At 36.4% G+C, this 21,911-nt stretch overlaps 1 protein-coding gene across 2 annotated transcripts in view; it reads right to left on the bottom strand.

Annotated features, from left to right (window-relative positions):
• Positions 1-214: 214 nt before the first annotated feature.
• The window catches only part of PTPRC (protein tyrosine phosphatase receptor type C), a 133,143-nt gene continuing 111,446 nt past the window's right edge, over positions 215-21,911 (bottom strand). For both annotated transcript variants that reach the window (XM_080824960.1, XM_080824959.1), the window contains exons 19-31: positions 20,166-20,202; positions 19,972-20,069; positions 19,165-19,290; positions 16,619-16,776; positions 16,307-16,442; positions 14,235-14,384; positions 9,791-9,881; positions 8,384-8,517; positions 7,075-7,209; positions 5,338-5,460; positions 4,940-5,115; positions 3,056-3,191; positions 215-1,343 (exon numbers count right to left, since the gene is read on the bottom strand). In XM_080824960.1, coding sequence (XP_080681086.1) covers positions 1,068-1,343; positions 3,056-3,191; positions 4,940-5,115; positions 5,338-5,460; positions 7,075-7,209; positions 8,384-8,517; positions 9,791-9,881; positions 14,235-14,384; positions 16,307-16,442; positions 16,619-16,776; positions 19,165-19,290; positions 19,972-20,069; positions 20,166-20,202 — 1,776 coding nt within the window. In that variant the 3' untranslated portion in view covers positions 215-1,067. The remainder of the gene's footprint in view (positions 1,344-3,055; positions 3,192-4,939; positions 5,116-5,337; positions 5,461-7,074; positions 7,210-8,383; positions 8,518-9,790; positions 9,882-14,234; positions 14,385-16,306; positions 16,443-16,618; positions 16,777-19,164; positions 19,291-19,971; positions 20,070-20,165; positions 20,203-21,911) is intronic.

Genomic DNA, 21,911 nt, shown 5'->3' on the forward strand with positions numbered 1-21,911 from the left:
TATTGTACACCTGAAACTAGTAAACACTGTATATTAACTATACTGGAATTAAAATAAAATGGATAAAAAAACAAAGTAAATGCACTTGGGTGAAAGTTAAGCATGAATTTTAACATGGAAAGTATACATGTGCAATATTATATTTCTCATATCAGTGTTGCATTCCATAAAAATAGATCAGTTTTCAAATTAAATATTTCACACAAATATGTTTGCATAATGCTATTTGTATCCCATGAATATTAATATAAAGGGCATTTGTTTAAAGATGTTTATTTAAATTCAGCCGCAACAAACATAATTCTTGGTCAAAACTATTAAGCAATGAATTTCACATACTATACAGGGAATAGTTCATGCTACAAAATTATAAACACCATATGAATAACAAGATAAGCTTGCTTAAAAATTTTAAATTAGATTAACTGAGCTTGAAAGATAAGGACTAAATGCTAACATATGGAATGTAAGATTTCCAAATGTTAATTTAGTTAACTTTCTTGTAGTAACTACACACACACATACTACTTTCATGTCTATTTCTAAAAATAAAATAGTAAACTACAAGATATATATGAGTAGAACAAGGAGGACATCTTGAGGTCATTCTAGAAATGCACATTTTATTCTTAGGTGTCACACACATTCATGATTTAAAAAATAGGTCATTTAAACTAAGTTAATATATTCAGTATAAAATGTGTTTTTTCTTCAAATAAAAGGGCAAAATTTCTCAAAAGCATTTAAACTCACTTAAAAGCATCCTCTCTCCCCTTTCTGTTGCTGTTTCTGTCTCATACACACGCACACATACACACATCCAAAGACTACAAAGAAGATATTTTTTTGATGAATGACAGGTAAAATTTTAAAATATGAATAAAACTGTACAAATGTTTTAGCAAAACTGTCTTAAATATGTTTCCACAGTAGTAAAAAAAAGCTTCTCAAATATTGGTCCAATGGACTTCATTCATTCATCCACTGTATATCTATTTTATCCTCCTACTTTTAGAAAAATAGAAATAACACTTAATACAATGTTTTGAGTCCTGTATATGTCTTTCCTACGCACTTTGAGTTAAACCTGGACTTGGAGGACCATTGGCAGAATGTTCTGGCTCTTCAGGGCCATTCGTGACTTTAGTACCTTCATCTTCTTTGTTTCCTTCATTGGCCTTATCAAGGGCACCAGGTGAACCAACACAATTAGCACCCTGTTTTGCTTTGTCCAATTCATTATCAAATTCAATTTTATCTTCTTGGTTGTTGCTTTTCTTTATTTGTCCATTCTGGGCAGGATAAGTGCTAGCAATGACATCATACAGGAATTGGTATTGCTCCTAGTAAAAGAAAGAAGCAAAAAAGCTTATGTAATTGTTATAAAGAAAGTTTATGTATTTATGTTTATGTCAGATGAAAATTAGCAAGAACTGGTCATTTCCTTGGAAGTCTTGGATAGCAGAAAACTACTTGTTTTTGTTTTTATAAAAAGAACATTTTAAATGCTTTAGTCCCCCTGTAGTTCTAAAGGATTGACTGCAGGGTATTCTTCAGTTTACATTGGAGTAACACCAAACGTGTTCATTTCCCTCCCAGGCCACGTGGGGCCTCATTTCTTTGCCTTGGCCCATGATGTCACTTTCTGGGCTTATCCTTCTTGGTTTAATGCCTAAGCATCATTCCTCTGAGTATCAGAGCAGAAATCACTTGCTTCTGGAAAGCCTATGCAGATCTCCATAGGTTAAATTCAGTGCCCCTATTCGTGTTCTTTGCATAATCTCTCTGTCATTTCAATTACTACATTGTTTAATAAATATCCACATTTTCCTCATACTAAACCGTGAGTCTCTTATTGGCAAGAACACATAGTAGGCACTCAGGACATTTTTATAATCAACTATACCCAAGCTCAATGTCTTGCACCATTAAAAGTTGCATAGATCTGAGTGAGTGGTTAAGCTTATATGGTGACTAGTTATGAATTTCTGGACTACCCGGAACATCCAGGTTAGATTGATTACAAAATGCCACACTTGCTATTCTCACTGGATCCACACTTCTTGGCAAGGTGACTTTGCAGACCCATTCAACAAGAAGTGGAGTCAATTTCCCCATTCCTTGAATCTGAGCTGGCGTGGTGACTTGTTTGGATAAGAAAATGCAGAAGATGACAGATTGTGCCAGTTTCCAAGCCTGGGCCTCAAGAGGTCTCGCATACTGCTGCCCTGCTTCTCAGAACTCTGTTGCCTTAATGGGAATGTGCCTGGGCTAGTCCTCCAGAGAAGACGACACCTGCGTTCTACTCACCCCTGTTGCCAGAGCTAAAGGCTTGCAACTGTCAATCTGTTGGTGGTAGGGATCACTTTGGACGAGCCAAACCCCAGCAGATGCATCAGCAGTGGCAAATCAGTAAGTGAGCCTTGTCCACATTGGTTGACGCTGATGTGATTGGCAGAACTACTTCATTGCTCCCATAGACTATTGAACTGTAATAGTTTTTTTTTTTTCCTGCCACTAATTTTGAGGTGGTTTGTTACACAGCAATACAAATTAATACAGGAGTAAAGATGGGGAAAATAAGGGAATTCATGAGCATTTGAAGAGACGTTCTTCATGAACTGCCACAAGAGACTGCTGGCAAGCTCTAGTTAGTTCTCCTATCTATATTAATAATAATCTAGGGGAGCCTGGGTGGATCAGTCAGTTAAGCATCTGCCTTCAGCTCAGGTCATGATCTTGGGGTCCTGGGATCGAGTCCCGTGCGGGGCTCCCTGCTCAGTGGGGAGCCTGCTTCTCCTTCTCCCTCTGCCTGCCACTCCGGGCTGTGCTCTCTCTCAGATAAATAAGTGAAATCTTTAAAAAATAAAATGTAATAATTTAATGTCAATTATCATGTAGAAAAGGAAGATAGGAAAGAAAAATAGAAAGGTAAATAGAAGAGAAGAAGAGAAAAGTTGAGTATAGGGAAGATGGGGAGGGAAGGAAAGAAAGAGAAGAAACCGTTAAAATAAAAATGCAAAAGACATCAAAAGCAGCTGTGAGGTCTACTTACAAACGTGGGAACCATTCCTGGTCTAGCTCTGCGGAGAGATTTTACTACTTGAAAAACATCTATTACTTCTTCTGTTTCTGCGCTTTCCAAGAGATTTAGCAAAGCACAAAACAGTCCTGTTTGCTGAGATCCATCTCTATAAAATGAAGAAAAGTTTTAAAAAGAAAATAATACTACATTTTATGGAGAAAGCGATATTAGAATAAAAACTGAGAGAGATGAAATGCATTCTTCACTTCATGTTTATTGTAATTATGTCATTCCAATCTCTTAAGAGCAAAATGTTTCTGCTAAATGCATTTTTTGGAAAACTTTTTTCAGTTTGAGAATATAATAATCTTACAGTTTAAAAAATACTTATCTCAGGCTTCAGAAATATTTTTTTCTTCTGTTTAGTCCCTTATAGATTATAATGCATTTTTATTTACATCTAAAGTTGTAAGGAAGTTGTTAGGACAAATATTGTAATGCCAATTTGACGGATGAGGACATCAAGACTTAGGGAAGATAGAGACATGCCCAGAAAGCAATAAAACCGGAAATACGGGTGCAAATATTGTGTATATTGCTAGAACACATGCCTTCTCTCCTTCTCTCTTCTGCCTCTCTAACGCTTTTTACAAATGTCCACATTTCTGTATCAATACAAAAATGACACCTGGTTATTCATTAATAGAGGACAACTCAATGATTTACTTACCTATAAAAACATGTTACATTATAATAAAGATTCAATTATGTTATTAGCAGAATTTTATTTTTTGTACATAACCAAGGGACATATAATAGATATTCGGCCATATCTTAAGAAACACATATAATTTTAAAGCTTAACCTCGCTGACTTTAGCTTTCTTTTGCACAAATATCACCTTTGAAAACTCTAATAAAGACTGAAAAGTTGTGCATCTGTAAGGACTTGACACTAGTGTATGCAATTCTAATAATAATAATGAAGCTTTCTCGAAAATTCTAAAAGCATTTCAGTAAATTTACATTTCTCATTTTCCTTTATATTTTTATTTTGCATTTACTTTAATGTTTTATGTAAATATTTTATATTATGCATCCTTCTTTCAATATCTGTTATTTAAGGTAGATATGTAGGCATCTCTCACTCATGAAAGTCAAGGGTCGGGGTGTCTGGGTGGCTCAATGGGTTAAAGACTCTAGCTTCGGCTCAGGTCATGATCTCAGGATCCTGGGTTCGAGTCCTGCATCAGGCTCTCTGTTTACCAAGGAGCCTGCTTCCCTTCCTCTCTCTTTCTGCCTGCCTCTATGCCTACTTGTGATCTCTGTCTGTCAAATAAATAAATAAAATCTTAAAAAAATACTTAAAAAAAAGAAAGTCAAGAGTCTACATAGTAGAAATTAATAAAGTCAAAAATTATTATATATAATATTAAAGTCTTTTTAGTTAATATATAACTTGATATATGTTTACTGAAGGCAAAGCATTCATTCCTTTGGATTGTCTTAAGACCCAATAGGGTGGATCAATGCATATAAGCATAAACAAAATTGATATCCATCCACCTGTCTGTTCATGCATCCTGCCACTTATTCATTAATTCAACCAGGCCATAAGACATTCAGATTCAATGTGAGGCACTGGGAGTCAAAGATGATGTGACACTGGTATTAAGAAACTTATAGACTAAAACTACTGCACTATAATATAATCATTGCTATCATTATTTCTATAACAGTCATAGAAATTGCTCTGTATGAGCAAGCAAAACTGAGAGTGACTGATTCCACAAGAAGCTTTTGTTGTGGTTATGCATTTTATATATCAGGATAAATAGACTTTAACAGGAAGTGTAAACCATGAAGTCAAGCATTATGCTGATTTTTAGAGAATATCTTATCAAATCCCACCCACCTGCAATGAATGAGCAGAGGAGCACTCTTGTGATGCTTATTCCCTTCAGGGGAATTCTTGGGAAGATTTTCTTTGAAAGTCTGAATCATAGAGATTAATTCTTTGGGTTCTGCAGGAAGCTCTGTCACATTCCAGTTATTATACTGGTACTGGTACACAGTCCGAGAATCTTTCCTCTGAAACCAGAAAAGAAGGGAACATTAATTCAAGTAAGGTTCAGTCCATTTAATAATTTAATAGTCACACTGTCTTCACAATTGCCTTCATTTAACTCTTAAAGGTTTACTCTAAAAACATTATACAGATTTCACTTTGTTTTTATAGAGTTAATTATATTAGTTTTTCCACCAAATCAGTTACCAGAACAAAAATACGTACTCCTGAAATTATTTACATACCTTGGAATGTCTCAGTTCAAATACACGGAGGGTGTAAGCTGGAGATTCTTTGGTATCTTTCATATCAACTTGTATATCTCCATATGTTTGCTTTTCTTCTTCCCAGTACTGAGCACAGGCTTCCTAAATGACAAAGAACACAATTCAACAACCCCCACACAAGGGTTCTGTTTGCTTTTTAACGTATTCAGAACATCTCTTACTGTCTCTGTCTCTCTCTGCCCTCTCTCTCTTTCCCTGCATTCTATTAAATTGAAATTACTAACTGTGTTCTAAAATGGAAAGCCACACATAAAACTCTAAAATCTATCTTAAGTATGGTGGACATCCATTCCACAATATCTGGTGTTTCCTTGTGCGAATCAAGGGAACTGAGAAATAACCAAAGTGGCCAGGACACCACAGGAACGTCTCTATCATCACTAGTGTAGGTCTTGGAGATCTGTTTCTTTCTTCCTTCCATACCCTTACTATCAACACTTCTTCAAAATTTATAGATTGAGCTGATGTTGATCATGACCCTTGCAAGAAGTTTCACTGTCTTTCCAGTGGTCCTTGTGGAAGAAGACTTCATCTTTTGGAGTTTTGTCTCCGTATCTTGAAGACCAACACCCTGAGCAGCTTTATATAAGTTGACTCCATACCTAGGTAAAGAGTCAGACTGAAGAGCAGGAGGATCACAAAAGTGTGTTCTCTCTGCAAATGGTTCTGCACCCATTACAATCACAGTTGCTGACAGTAACAGGCATTCCTGCCTAAACTAGCATTTTAGTTCCTGGATTTCACAATTTAGGTGAAAGAAAAGAGTGTTGGAATTCCAGGTGGAAATCTGAACATGTTACTTCTTTAAAAAACAAAACAAAACAAACAAACAAAAAAACCCATAAAATAAAACGCGTCTTATATCCAGGGGTAGGGAACCAAAGAAAAGAAAGAAAATGCATGCTTACGAGAATATTCACTAAATAAGCTGTAATATATGCCAGATAATGTGTTAGGTACTAAAATCTACTAGTAGTGAGATTTTGATAACCCAAGGTACTAAGGAAAAGATCCAATAAATGTCACAGGCATTAAACAGATCAAATTTGATCTTAGGTTCACCTCCAACTATAAAATTTTATAATTATAAATATTACATGAACATAAAGAAGGCAGGATTTAGATAAATTTTTCAGGAGTTCTATCAAGCTAGAAGAAAAGGATCAAAATGGAAATATAGGACACGTTTAGACATAGGAATGGCAGTAAATTAAGTCTCAGTGATGAAAATGCAAATGGTGTGCCAAGATTCAGTCAGAAAACCTACTTGTCCAGAATAGAAATCATGGAAAACGTAAAAATATGAAGAAAATGGAATTATTTTTGAGGGTCTGGTTATTGAGGGTCTTAAACATCACACTGAGGAGTTTGATTTTCATCTGAGGAAAACAGAAGGAAAATGTGTCTGTTGCTTGTTTTTTGTAGCAAGTAGTGACACTGGGATTGCTCTGCCTAAGATGATCCATTGATGGTGTGTAGGACTGGAGAAACAGTAGCATGAGAGACTGTCAAACCCAGACATGAGATTCTGAAGACCAACACTTGCATGGAAGGTGGTAAGAATGAACAAAGGCAACTTTGTGACAGAAGGGTCAAAAATCCTAGGGTAGAGTAATCAGGAAAGTAATCCAAGAATGGAGAATGATATTTTATGACAGAAATACAAAAAATACATATATTCTTAGAAGTACAAACCTGGTCTCCATTCTTCAGCTGTGTCAGCATAACAATAACTCTGACTTTTCTTTGGAATACCATCTGCCAAAAGTCACCAATGGTCTCTTTTAGTGGTCCCTGAGCAGCAATCATCACTTCGGGTTTCCAGTAACTCTTTAATAAGAAAGAGAGAGACAGAGTGAGAGAGAAAGAGAGAGATTCTGTTACTCTTGCTCACTGATGAGAGAGCAATGAATTCTTAAAATAATCATTTGGAAATATTGTCACTTAATTTGATATCAATTCTGTAACATAAAAATATTAAGATTCTTAGAACCAAGAAACAATGTGATATCTACATGTAGTCAGTTAATGATATTTAGTTAATGATAATACTTAGCTAATAGTGTGAAATCAAGTTTAGAACATACGATCTTAACAAAACTAACAAGTTTTTCCTTCCAAAACTAACTTAAAAAAAAAAGTAAATGTGGTTGTAAAAAGAAAATATGTAAGCATTTCAGATTATCTTCACCATGTCTCCACTTTAATTGCTACCTACACAGTCTTAGGATAACTCCAAATTAAACTAATATTGTACGAGTGTGTCTTAGAAAAATTTGGAAAATAAGTCCAACTTTGTGTACATGCAAAAAGTATTTACTGAATGACTATGGTTCCTTGTTAGAATTTTCTGTTTACTGAAAAAAGTTATGAGACAGACTCCTTTAATAATTCAGATAATCTGAATGAAATTTTTTAGCTATGCAAATATGCAAATTCTTATTTGCTTACAATTTGAGTATCTGAGTAAGTAGAAACGTTTTCAAATACTTATATTTGCTCAAATTGTATTATCTGTATTATTTGGAAGAGTCCTACCGGTCATAAATTTTAACTAATAAGCGTTGTCTTACTTTGTATCAACACACTAGGTTTTAATATCTTTAAGTCTTTCAGTAAGCTAAAATATAGTATTAAAAACAGAAATTTTGTGTCAATTAATAGTTATTGTCAAGCTCATCATTCTTTTATAAAATCACTTAATGAATGACCATAAAAATATAGATTTTTATAATGTATTCTACAATACATTTTTTATTTTTTTAAGATTTTCTTTATTTATTTGACAGACAGATCACAAGTAGGCAGAGAGGCAGGCAGAGAGAGAGAGGGGGAAGCAGACTCCCTGCTGAGCAGAGAGCCCGATGTGGGGCTCAATCCCAGGACCCTGGAATCATGACCCGAGCCGAAGGCAGAGGCTTTAACCCACTGAGCCACCCAGGCAGCCCCTATAATACATTTTTTAAAGGGTTAGATCCTGGGCTTTGGAAATGCAAGTACCTACCATTACAAAAGATGCATTGATGTATCTACTTGTTTCCTCTGAGTCACTGTCATCATCAGAAGATTCATCTGAATCATGCTCACTCTCTTTGCTCATCTCCAGTTCATGTTTAAGTGGCACTCTGTTAAAGTCATCTATTAAAATAAATTGGTAGTAAGTCTTTCTTTAAAAAAATCAAATATCCTCTTGGTTGTCATGTAGAAATTAGTGAAGTAACAGATTGCATTATGTAAATTTACTGAGGTACATGAAATGAGATTCTACATAAAATTCAGTGTGTATTGATTAATAAATCATAAAAAAAGAAATCTAAGAAAAAGCAGCTTTCAAAAAAGTTCCTAGGAAAAAATGGGATATAGCACCATGTTAAACAACATATAGATATAATATTCTATATAATCATTCAGTCTTTGACACATATACTTTAGTTTTCCATGGAAAATGGAAAACTAGTTTTCCACGGAAAATCATCATTCTGCTAGATACGTTTAAAAATACATACATAAGTTTGAAAAAATACATAGCTTAGGTAAAAACCTAATTTCTCATTTATATCCTGTTAATATCAAATTAACAATCTTAATTACATAGGTATCTCAGGTGACTTATTATTCAATCAAGAAAATTATTTAGTCCATAATTTCTCAGTGTTTCTCAATTTCTTTAATCTATAATATCCTGACAAATGATCTGATTAGCTATATCATCATCAATTCTAGATTTTGAACTAATATTTAGAAGGACTTCAGAAATTAACTAGGTCAAACATACATCGATATGATGTATTTGGTTGTCTAGTTTGTTAGCTTGTTATATTTTCTCCATGCTAATTTTAGTTTATGCAAATGAATAAAATGAAAGTTGTACCAGGCATGATCTTATAAAATTCTTAAATAACAGAATTCAAATATTGAAACTGTACATAGGTTGTTAATCTACTAAGTCTGATGATTAACAGTTTATGGGGTACTTTTTACCTACTGTCAATCTCCCAGATAGAAGGAAGGGATAAAGAGAAAACATAAAGAAAAAAAGGAAGTAATGGTTGCTATTGGCAGTTACCCTGAAGCAAATAACTGAAATAAACTCAAGATGAGAGAGAACCAGTAAAGTGGACTTGGCCTTTTTTCTCCCAGCTTCAGAGGTTATATCTTTCTGACAACCCATTTCTGAAATAATTGATAGAAAATACTAAATCGGTAGAAAATATTGTATACAGTCTATCCTCCAAAGTCCATTGTGAATGTATGGGGTGCAAAATATTTTCTATAATTAAATTTAAATAGCCCATTTCCCTACTCTGAACCCGATGTTGAAAACTTGCTTCAAAATCATTTGTGTGTGTGCATGCAAAAAAGAGTTTAATTTTATCTGATGCCAAAGAATAACATAGAATGAGCTACATACATGGAATGATGTAAGAATTCCTGTTTTTACTTTTATTTTGTTCTTGATTTCCAATGTGCTGTGTCCTCCAGCTCCTATACGAAGGAAGTCTCTAAGGGTGAAAAAACAGAACGGAACACTGCTTTTAAAATGCAAGTTGTGCTTTTGTTTATTATTGTGGCAAAAGATGTTCCCTAAAGAAAAGGATTACATCAAATTTTGTGAAATGTGCATTCATTGCCTATAGTTCACAAGTTTTAAGTTTTCTTTTTAATTTTTCGGGCATTTGGTATTTTTGACATGGCGAGTTTGAACTCAAGATATACAATCATTTAATAAAATAGGTTTCCCACTTAAAAGAGTTGCTGGAGGGCAAAATAGCATGGTTTGGTCCTGTATAAGCCGAAGCACTACTGTACTCATGTTGATGATTATCCATATTACAAAAGGCAGTGGTATATGACTGGAAATGATCAGTAATAAACTCTCCAGATACAGCATTCGCAGAAGACTTGGCTCATGCTTCAAATAATTGATGCTTCATTTGCTTACACCTTCCCGACTGCTTTCCCTCCCGTTCACAGTAGATGATCCATCAACAAGACCTATCATGTCTGCTGGGGAAGCTCTCAAATCCTTTTGCATTTCTCTGTTTCTGCTTCTTACAGTCCACTTTCATTTCTCACTTGAAAACATCAACAGTTTCTTAACTGGTCTCTTTATCTTCAATCAATCTCACTTGCTCTAATCCTCTTAAAACAGGAAACACAGTCCCCCTGAGGCTCCTCAGCAGTTTGCCATCATGGGTAGGAAGCATTCAACTGCACCAAAAAACCTTCAGGCGTGGCTGTTCATTGTCTGGGACCAGCCTCCCCCTTTGATGGTCCCCTTCCACTTCAGCCAACCAACTTCTTGACTCTGATAAGGGACTGAGTTGTCCTTAAAGTTTTGTGAGTTCTATGCCTGGGCTACCCTTTTCTCTTGTCACTCTGCTCATTTCGACTTGCCTTTTAACGATCAGTTTAAAGATTTATTTATTTATTTGACAGAGAGATAGGGGGAGAGCACAAGTAGGCAGAGTGATAGGCAGAGGCAGAGGGAGAAGCAGTCTCTCCGCTGAGCAGGGAGCCCGACGTGGGGCTTGATGCCAGGACCCTGAGATCGTGACCTGAGCTGAAGGCAGAGGCTTAGCTGACTGAGCGACCCAGGGGTCCCTAACTATCAGTTTAAATGCCATTTATTCTGGAAGATCTCTCTGCCTGTAGCCCTTTCTTCCTATTTGTTCTTAAGTAAGTATTTGCCAAATGAATGAATAATCTAAACTGAAAGAGCGCATCATATACAGTTCATTAGGATTTTATACACACGCAAATATATGCGCATGGGATGTGTGTGTGTATACATATGTATATATATGTGCTTATATATATTTTTTTAAATATGGCATGCTCTTTATATTATATATGTGTGTATATATATACACACACACACACACATATACATGTATATATATTTTTAAGATATGGGACGCTCTTTCAAACTAAATAAGGCACCCCATATCAAACCCCATGCATTGCTGTGTAACTGAGTGAATGTAAACCTCATTTTGGGGGGCGCCTGGGTGGCTCAGTGGGTTGAGCCTCTGCCTTCGGCTCAGGTCACAATCTCGGGGTCCTAGGATTGAGCCCCGCATCTGGCTCTCTGCTCAGTGGGGAGCCTGCTTCCCCCCCCACCTCTGCCTACCTGTGATCTCTCTCTCTGTCAAATAAATAAATAAAAACTTAAAAAAAAAAAAAAGGAAGAAAACCTCATTTTTGAATATCGGGCCATTTGAACACATGGAGGCTGATGCTTTGGAAAGCATCATACTTTTTGTCTGTCAGAATGGTCACCCGGTGGCCCCTGCCCTCTAGTCAATACCCACTACTGTAGATAAAACTAATGGCTTACCCTCATCTAAGACATGAAGGGCTTTTCACACCTCAGTCTCAGCTTCCCAGTGCATCCGTATCTGCTAGAGCTCTATTCCTAAATAATTATCTAAGTAGTTATTCTCAAATTACAACTCAGTCTCTTCCATCTCACCAGTCAATGTCTTCCTCTCTGCTCTCTGGTACTCAGGGTCTGTCATCAGTAAACTGCCGTCCATCTTAATGCTTTTCTGTCAACAGTTCCTTCACCTTTTATGCTTGGGGGAGGAGGGGTGCACCAGGTGAAACCCAAGGGTCTCTTGAGAACACCACCAAAAATGCATTAGTAGGTCTTTGAAAAAAACAAAACAAAACTGAATTCCCCACATACATCACAGCTCGAAGGAAAGATATGTTCTGTCTTTGCGACCTGTTTCTACTTATTTATCCTCCTCATCTACTCATTTCTCCTCACGAGTTCTACTCATTTCTCTTTCAAAAAGCCTAACTACTTCGATTTTCCTGATGCCATGTCATACTCCTTTGACCTTTGTTAGAGGCTCCAGGTACCGATTACTGGATTGCTCCTTCTCATTTGGTTTTAGATTTCCTAATTTTTCTTCCCAGGTCTATCATCATTCTCGGTTACTTCAATATTGACAAGGATGATCTATGCAATGCTCTAGTCTCTTCTTAGCTTCTTTACCTCCTATGACCTTTCCCTCCACTCTTCTACCATCCACTTTCTCCATTTTACCTTTGTAAGTTTCATTTCAAGCATTCACTTAAAAATTACAATTTCAACCATCTCATTATTGAAAATTACCTCTTTTCTTCCTAGTCATCTATTCTAGTATCTTCAGTCTAGCATTGTGCAATTCTATCAAAACCTTCCACATGCCACCCTTACCACTGTCCTTAAGTGCCCCATATCCTTCTGCAGCCAATTGGCTCTTTATCATCCACCACTGTATCAAACATTTGCAAACACCCTCGATTACTTTGCCTCCGACTTTCAAATAGTCACTTTAAGAAATCCTAGAGGGTTTAACCCAACTGTCTGTATACACAGCCCCTATTTTTAATGTTTCTGTAGAAAACAATAAAACCAAAGGACTCTCTTTAAGTTCATGACCATAAATTCCAAATGATCCAACAATTTCCATCAATCTACTCCTTTGCCTAGGGAGATGGCTTTCCTGCTTTGATATAGCTGTTCCATCTACTTTCTCCTTCCTCGAGCATAAGTGTTTCTTTGCCCTACTCACTCCTGCCCCCCTAAACTTTTAAAGGATGGTCTTGCTTCATACCCTCTTTAGAAAGAAAAGACAGTTGACAAGAACAGCCTTAACTTCCTATCACCAAATCTAGCAAGTAACCTACATCTCTCCTCTCATTTTCTGTCTTCCTTTATGCTTAAATAAAATAATTTCACTGTTTCTGTAAGTTATAGTCACTACCGTGACCTGGGTTACACTCTCTCACCAGGTCCACCTGCAGATCACTTTGACTCTTTTGCCCAAAACTGTACTCAACACAGGGCAAAAACCTAATCATATTTGTCCAGTGATATTCTCTTAGTGACTTTACATGCAAATGTTTAAATCACATTTATAAGTATTTCCAAACAATATATATGTATATGTGGTTTAGCAGAGTTGGTATACTGATAGGTGGTTGATCTGTCAGCTAAAAGAGCAAGAAAAAAGCAATTAAACATCCTTCCACTCAAGACTACTCTGATAGGCTGCCGGTTCTTCCACTATACTTGGGTCTTCTAGGGGATTGTGTTACCTGCTGATTACTGGATGCTCTACCTCCCCCCCATCACACACACGCTTCATCCTCATTTTGAACCAAAACATTAAACAATTCTGCATCTGATTAAAAACATATTCCTGGTCTTGTGAAACTCTCCAACTTGGCCAGTTTGGTAGTTTACAGAATGTTTCAGTAAACTGGAAATCACAAGAGAAAAGTTGTAAACCTTTTTTTTTTTTTTTTTTTGGACAACTGAACAATCTGGAGATAGCTATGAGAATTCTCTGAGTGAGTGAACTATACCCTCATCTAGCTTTCCAAGTAATAGCCCAATAAACAGGTTAGGATACATGTATTTATCCTTTAGTTTCCGTCTACCAGCTCGAGCCAGTTAAACTTCCTAAGTAGTCATAAACTCCTCTAATTATTTCCTTTCCAAACCAAAACCAGATGTAGTTTTAAAAGGTGAGATGCTACATTGCCTTTGGCGGACCAATTTTGTACGTATATACTATCTATTATTTTGACACTCTATTTTATACCACCTTAATGAGAAATTGTTAAAAGTGTGGGCTGTAGACACATTTCTAGGTTTAAACAAGTTTCCTGTGTAAGAGCTTTTCACTCTCGGGCATTTCTCTTAAAGTCTCTATGTCTTTGTTTCCTCATCTGTGCTCCACTGGTTATGGGAAGGCCCAAGTTAGAGAACCATGTCAAACACATAGCGCAGCACTAGAAAATAGCCCTCAGTGAAAGTTATCCATAGTCATTATTATTGTTATCCCTATTATTACCTGGAATTCAGCCTCTAGTGGAGATGGCTCACTGGGTGGATCTCTTTTCTTCATGTTAAATAGATATGGGTGTAATTCAGACAAACTCACTTCTGTTTCCCCAAATTGATTGTATTCCACCAGGGCCTGATGGATCAGGATATACTGTGCCTACAGTTCCAAAGAAAAATGTAGATAATTAACTGATAACTTACAGTCCTATAAATCACATTTAAATAAATTATACATCTCCATAACTTTGCTCATGTTGGGACAATGTATGCAAAAGAAAACCGATACCTATAACATTTGAATATTGTGGAATTTGGCTCTCATAGTTCTCTGGAATGTGGGCAACTTCTGTAACAGATTTTTTTCCCCAAGAAAAAATACCTTGCTAAATAGATTAAATATCTACTATATAGTGCATTACTTTTATTCTATTTCTAAAAACCAGAAAGCATTGTCTGTTACTTCCTTCAGTGATTATTACTGATCCATCAACTCAAATCACTAATATATAAAACTATAACAAATTTCACACTGTATCTAAGAGGAAAAGAATGCAAGTTGATATTCTATAGAACACATTTTTTAAAAAGAGTTTCCTAAAATCATTTAAAATAGGGGAAATGATCAAAAAAACTATTATACCAAACCAACATTTAACAACTCCTAGCTTTTTATCATATTTGAATCCACTTTTTTAAATAAATGACATATTTCTGACAAAGTTCAAGCCTCTTTAACCACTAAGTCCAGTGCCCTGACTTTGTATCCTTTTACCCCATTTACTTTTTCCATAGGAAATATTTTTTTTCCTGGTTGACAATCTGTCCTTATACTTCTGCACTTATATTTATGTATCTGTAAACACTGTACATTTTTATGCGCTTCTTTAAAATTCTATACATTTTATCTTATATGTTTCATTCAGTGATTTTATTCACTCATGGTTTTCATCTGAGCATCTAACCACATGGATGGATACAGACCAAGATTATCCCTTTCAACTGCATAGCATGCGTTGTAGGGCATCTGTATGTCTATATTTTCCCCCCTTTCTCCCATAAATATGAATAAAGTGTTTTCTTTTCTTTTCTTTCTTTCTTTCTTTCTTTCTTTCTTTTGCTATTCTATCAATGTTTAATTCAATGAACATTCTTGCACATGTTTCTAGCTGTGCACATTTGCAGGTGCTTCTCTTGAGCATAAAATACATGTGGAATTACTGGTCAAGTGCAGACATTTTCAATAATAACCATCCCTTACAACTACTGGCTACATACATGTGCCGGGGACTTGCCTACATACTTTCCTTGGACTACTTTTCGTCAAAACTCTGTAGGGTAAATATGTCATTACCTCCATTTTACACATGACCTAACAAAGGCACAGAAATATTAAAAACTTGAGAAGGGATACACAATGTTAAGAATTAAGGGCAAGGTATGAACCTTGGAAGTCTAGGTTCAAAATCTGGGCTCCTAATCACTATACTATCTTGTCCTCTCTGGTTTTAATTTCATGAGATTCTGCCAAATTGGTTTTCAGTGTTTTATTTATTTATTTTTCCTTTCTGACACCTGTAAATGGCATTTTATTATTTACGTATGTGTTTGTTTATATATTTTAGAATCATCTTTCTTCTACCTTACTTTTTAGCCACTAATGCAAAATATTTCTAATGGGTGCTTACCAATTGATTTAGTTTTCAGGAAATTAAAAGAAAACTATTTTCACCCACTGTTTAAAATTTTGAAGACTCAGGATTTCTTTTAAGATCACTGTATCGGGGCGCCTGGGTGGCTCAGTGGTTAAAGCCGCTGCCTTCGGCTCAGGTCATGATCCCAGCGTCCTTGGATCGAGCCCCGCATCGGGCTCTCTGCTCAGCAGGGAGCCTGCTTCCTCCCTTCTCTCTCTGCCTGCCTCTCTGCCTACTTGTGATCTGTCTGTCAAATAAATAAATAAAAATCTAAAAAAAAAAAAAAAAAAAAAAAAAAAAGATCACTGTATCCCCACCCCCACCCCCCCCCAGGAAGATTTCCATCAAAAAGCAAAAGGGATATTTGGGGTTAAAGCTTGGCTCATACCTCCACTTGAACCATCAGGCATCTCTGTCGCCGTAGCTTGACGACATAACCATAAACATCTACTTTGTTTTCTGCTTCCAGACCTTCTAGCATGGCATCAATTCCAATATAAGTGCCCGTGCGTCCAACACCAGCACTGACAAAGCAAACAAACAAAGTGAAGGCATGATCGTGGCAGGGAAGCGAATGGAAAAGCTGACGGGGTGAAGCAGAGGAAAGAACCTAAGTTTCTCCTCACAGACTGTTGCCCAAAGCAGCGACTCCAGGCGAGGACTGGGATAGCTCTGGCACCTGCCGTGGGGCTCCATTTACCTGCAGTGCACCACAATGGGGCCGCTGAAGAAGTTGCTGAAAGCGTTCACTCTCCTCCGCAGCTTGAGGAGCAGGTGAGGGTCTTCAGGCACCCCGTGGTCCGGCCAGCTGGTGAACTGAATGTGAGTCACCTCTCTTCCTGTGGCTTTCTCTTTTTTCTAGGCAAAAGATAATATTCTCTTTGAGGTTTTTTTGTTTTTGTTTGTTTGTTTGTTTGTTTTTAAAGCAAACGACCTGACAAGTAAGTGGAAGGAGGGGCAGGACCAACCATGTCAACCATGGTGACACTTTCCTTTCCAAGGGATAACCAGCCGGTAGACGTCACGCAGGGTTGGCATGCACTAACCGGTAAGCAATGACTTACCAGGAAGGTAGTAAGCTGTGGTAAGTGAGCTGAGGCTGCTGGGAACTTCCATGCTGCCATGCCAGAAACAAACAACAGAAACACACACACGCACCAAAAAAATGGGGGTGTGGGTGGGTAGAAAAAGATATAAAGCAAAGGCCATTCTCACAGCTGAAATAATTCTGTTTGGTAGGCCAGTAAATTTTCCCTCCAGTGAAGAAAGTCTGATAAATTATTTGGTTAATGCTATGTTTCGTAGGCATCTTATATTAGAAATGTTAGCTCAGACTGTGGGGACACAACTGAGGAAAGTAAGCCCCAGATTATGGCTCATATTTGTCCCAACTTCAAGGTAACCACTACAAGATGAGTAATCATACTTCCCTGAGCTGGTACGAAGAAGAACCACCTATATTTAGACAGCAGGAGAAACAACAAAATTTGGTTGGTTGTAATCTTCTGGTAGGAAATAATTATATTAATTAAGAATAATAATGAGACCAATCGATGTAACCTGATCTACATATGACCCATATATATGGACTGGGGGGTCTCATGCCTAAGTCCTTCATGTGTTTTACCATGAACTATCGGTGGTGGAACCATTGCCCCACAGCCCTCTGTGGTTACAGTAGTTAGTAATGCCATGGGAGGCTAAGAAGGCCTTGGAAGAAATACACAATTGGCAGGGTTATGTTTTGTGTCTTTATCCCACTTTAAAATATATTCACATACCATGAAATTCATTCATTTAAATGATAAAATGTTTTATTATATTCTCAGAGTCGTAAAATCCTACCACTAGCTGATTACAAGACATTTTCATTACCTCCCCAAAGAAATCCTTACTGATTAGCAGTCATCCCTCCTCCTGCTTCACCCCCCTCAGTTTCAAGCAATCCTAATCAACGTTCCGTCTCCATAAATTTGCCTATTCTGGACTCTTCATAAAAATGGAATCCTAGGGGGTGCCTAGGTGGCTCAGCCAGTTGAGTGTCTAACTCTTGATCTCAGCTCAGGTCTTGATCCCAGGGTGGTGGGTTCAAGCCCCACATTGGGCTCCATGCTGGGAATGAAGCCTACTTAAAAAATAAATTAAAAAAAAAATAATAATAATACAAAAACTCAAAACAAAAAACAAAAAACAAAAAACTCGGAATCCTATAACATGTGTGAGGACCTCCATTTTAACTATTATCTAAGGCCACAGTGACAATTTTCTTTTCCAAACTAAACATTTTATCTTTGCTACATAGTTAGAACTTTGTATTTCTTTTTTTTTTTAATTTTATTAATTTATTTGACAGACGGAGATCACAAGTAGGCAGAGAGACAGGCAGAGGTGCAGAGAAGCAGGCTCCCTGCTGAGCAGAGTCCGATGAGGGGCTTGATCCCAGGACTCTGAGATCATGACCTGAGAGGAAAACAGAGGCTTAACCCAGTGAGCCACCCTGGTGCCCCAGTAGTCTCTTACAGTATTTTTTACAGTATTTCTTACAGTAGTCTCTAATTGTGCCATTTGCTTTTTGTTTTTGTTTTTGGTTTTTTGTTTTTGTGTTTATTGTTTTGTTTTGTTTTTTGGGTTGTTTTTGTTTTTGTTTTTGGGTTCAAAAAGGTAATTTTATTAAAGTACAAGGCCAGGATCTGTGGGCAGAAAGAGCTCTCTAATTGTGCCATTTGTTTAAGTATTGTCTCCATAATGGTACTGGTAATAGACCCATTGAGAAAAGGGCCATTTTATCATTCATTCAATAATCCAATCATTTATTCAACACAATTAATGAGCTCTTCTCTTTATGTCAAGAGTCACAACATTACTATATATATTTGAGTGGGAGACTGGGGTGGGAGGAAGAGGAAGAGAGAATATGACTGGCATGGAGCCCAACACAGGGGTTTGATCCCACAACCCTGAGATCATGACCTGAACCAAAATCAAGCGTTGAACACTTAACCAACTGAGCCACTCAGGAGCCCCTACAGATACTTTCGATATGACTTGGACAAATACTACTTTCTCCAGTCATTTAACTTGACCCTGTTGGTTTGTGTTATTGTTCTAGGTCAACCCCTCCTCCTGTAGTTTGTTAAAATAGTTTTTCTTAGATAGATTATAATTTCTTACATGTAAGTTCATTCCATAATTGTATTTTTAGACAACCTATATGAAAATAAAAATCACGTAATAAAACAAACTCACATTTGTAATGTTTAACTTCTGAATGATATAATCTGGACATCTTTTGTGCTCGGTGATCTTTACAATGACATCTCCAAAAGTCCGTGTGCCCTCTTCCATTGATGGCCAGTATTCTGCACACTTGTTCTATATTTCAAAAAAATATTAATAATTTTGGTTTTTCATTTAAACACATTTGTTTATTGAAATTAAAAACAAAAAACAAAAAATATTCATCTGAAAGTCTCACAGCATTTGTGTATTCTTCTTCAAGCACATATACACCTCAAGCTGTGATGTTTGAAATCTATTTCATTTCCCATTAACGTGTCCTGAAAGATTTTTCCCTGCTACCTAGCAGAAGGATGCTCTTCCTAGGCTTAGCTGCATATTAAAAGAGGATGGGCTCCGTTGTCAGCAGAAATGATGTGGTTGCATGCAGTTAATTTCAGGCTGCAGGGTAGGGAGGTTTTCACGCTTCCTAAAGTCCTATTACATGAATTACCACCTATCTGCCCAAGGACAGTCTTGTTTTAAGTATTCACGAGTGGTTGTGAAATCAGCACACTGAAATGCACTAAACTCATAACAATACTGCAAAGAAATGGGAATCAAATGTAAGGCCAGCAATTAAGCACAAACACTTAAATTTCATTCATATATACATATATTTAGGTATGTGCATACTTTATTTTTCTACATGTATGAAATGTTTAAGTCAAGTGTTACACTGATTACAATAGAGAACTGTCTGTTTTTGTCATCAAGAAATATGTGTGTTTTGTTTTGCTCTTTTCCTAACCCCCATCTTCACCCTATGTCATTTACCCTGTTTCCTTCTTCACATCGAGTGACCATGACAATAACCGTGGCTTTCTGTTCCCAGATCATCCTCCAGAAATCATCAACAGTTTCATCCCTGGGACCTAGGAGGTAAATAAATACTAACTGATAAATATCTTCTGATAAAAGAACTATGAAACAATTTTTCAAAAAGAATGTTAGACTATCAGGTAAATTACCTTGTGCAGCAATGTATTTCCTGGGTTCTTTGAAGCCCTGTTCAAAACACATACAAAGGTATATCATTTAGTGAACCCTCAATTACTCATTTACATGCAAAATTGTGAGTTAAAGGAGGTTGATTTAGAGCCACCATTTCTTGGTTGTGGATTTTTCTTAACATTTTCAAATTATAAGGGGGGATTTTATTAACTCGTGATCACCCATTAAACTGTGCCAAACATGTTAGCATTTACAAACCATATTCATGGCTTTCATGTGTCTTTCCCATATACCCAAAACAATTTTAGAAATCAGATTTCATCCTCATCTGGGGTAGTGCAGCAATTTATAAAAGTAATCCAGACATTCTTATATTTTATGTCCTGCCAACTCTTACAAAACCATCTGTTACAATTTAAACCTTCGTACAAGCCGTATATTTGCTTTTGGGATTTTTACTCAATTTCTTTCAGTAAATCATTCTGAGATGATCCCCACATTTCTACCTTTTAACTGGTGCTGGGATAGACCGCGGATTCCCTAGACTCCTTCTCTGCCATTGTAGATAAAAGATACAATAACTTTCATTTCATTACCTACATATCTGCTTTTTCCACTCCTATTACCAAAGTAAAGAAGGAGTACAGAGGCAGATAAGATATTGTCTAATTTTTTCCAAATTATCCCATATTCCTTAAATTCACCTCAGCAATCAGAGAAGCCTTCAGAGAGATAACCTTTGCCCATTCGATGAAATATGGTTACATGGGCCACAAAAATTCAGGATTAAATCAATAACTTCCTGAAACTTCTATCTCATGACATAGTGTTAGTCATATATTAACTTAATTAACACTTATTTATTGAGGGGCTACAATATATCAAGTAGCTATCCAAAAGCTGAAAACGCGCTTTTTAGGAGCTCCCAGCTCTGGTGGAGAAAAATAGGTATTAATTCAATACCATAATTACCATAGATATTTGAATATAGATTATATGTTTTTTTTTTCAGAGACCAGCTAAATTCTTATAAAATCTGTTCTCAATTTTCTTTGAAAAACAATGTGAAAGAAACACTATGTACTAAAATAAAGTTTATCAATGATAATTGTGAAAGTCTACAGAAGTTACTTGCAGAATCAGTTAAAATAGAGGTCAAAATTATGATGCAGTACTCATAATTATCTTTAGACTATGACCTCACATTTCTAAGTGTTGCTCATTATTATAACTAAGCCTTTTGTTGATCATATTAAAAAGGAATAAAGTAAGAAATTTTATTGTGAATATCATGAGTATATGTCTATGGAAGAGATATTTGTTGCTTGGGATTGAACTTGCAGAGACAACAGTAAGCAAGGATACAAAATGTGTCATGTATTAAACAAAGTGGATAGGAGGCAGGATATAGGTATTGGTTAGAGTGCCAACTCTAGGGACAGAATGCCGAGAAGATAAATCCCAGCTCTGCTTCTACTTGCAAAAATGGTGAAGATGCATGTTTCATAAATGATCCAAAATTTTAAAGTTTTGCTATAATTTTACATAATCTGTGTATAGAGGATTGAATAGCATCCTTCAAAACCTCATATCCAGTCAGAATGTCAAAATATGATTTCATTTGCAAAGAAGATCTTTGTGGAAGATGAGGTTCTACGGACTGAAAATGGGCCCTCATTCTAATGACTGGTGTCTTTATGAGAGAAAGGGGACATAGTGATGTAGAATCGCACAGGAAAGGAGGTCACGTGATGATGGAAGCA

This window comes from Martes martes (genome assembly GCF_963455335.1).
Source record: "Martes martes genome assembly, chromosome: 15".
Taxonomy (NCBI): domain Eukaryota; kingdom Metazoa; phylum Chordata; class Mammalia; order Carnivora; family Mustelidae; genus Martes; species Martes martes.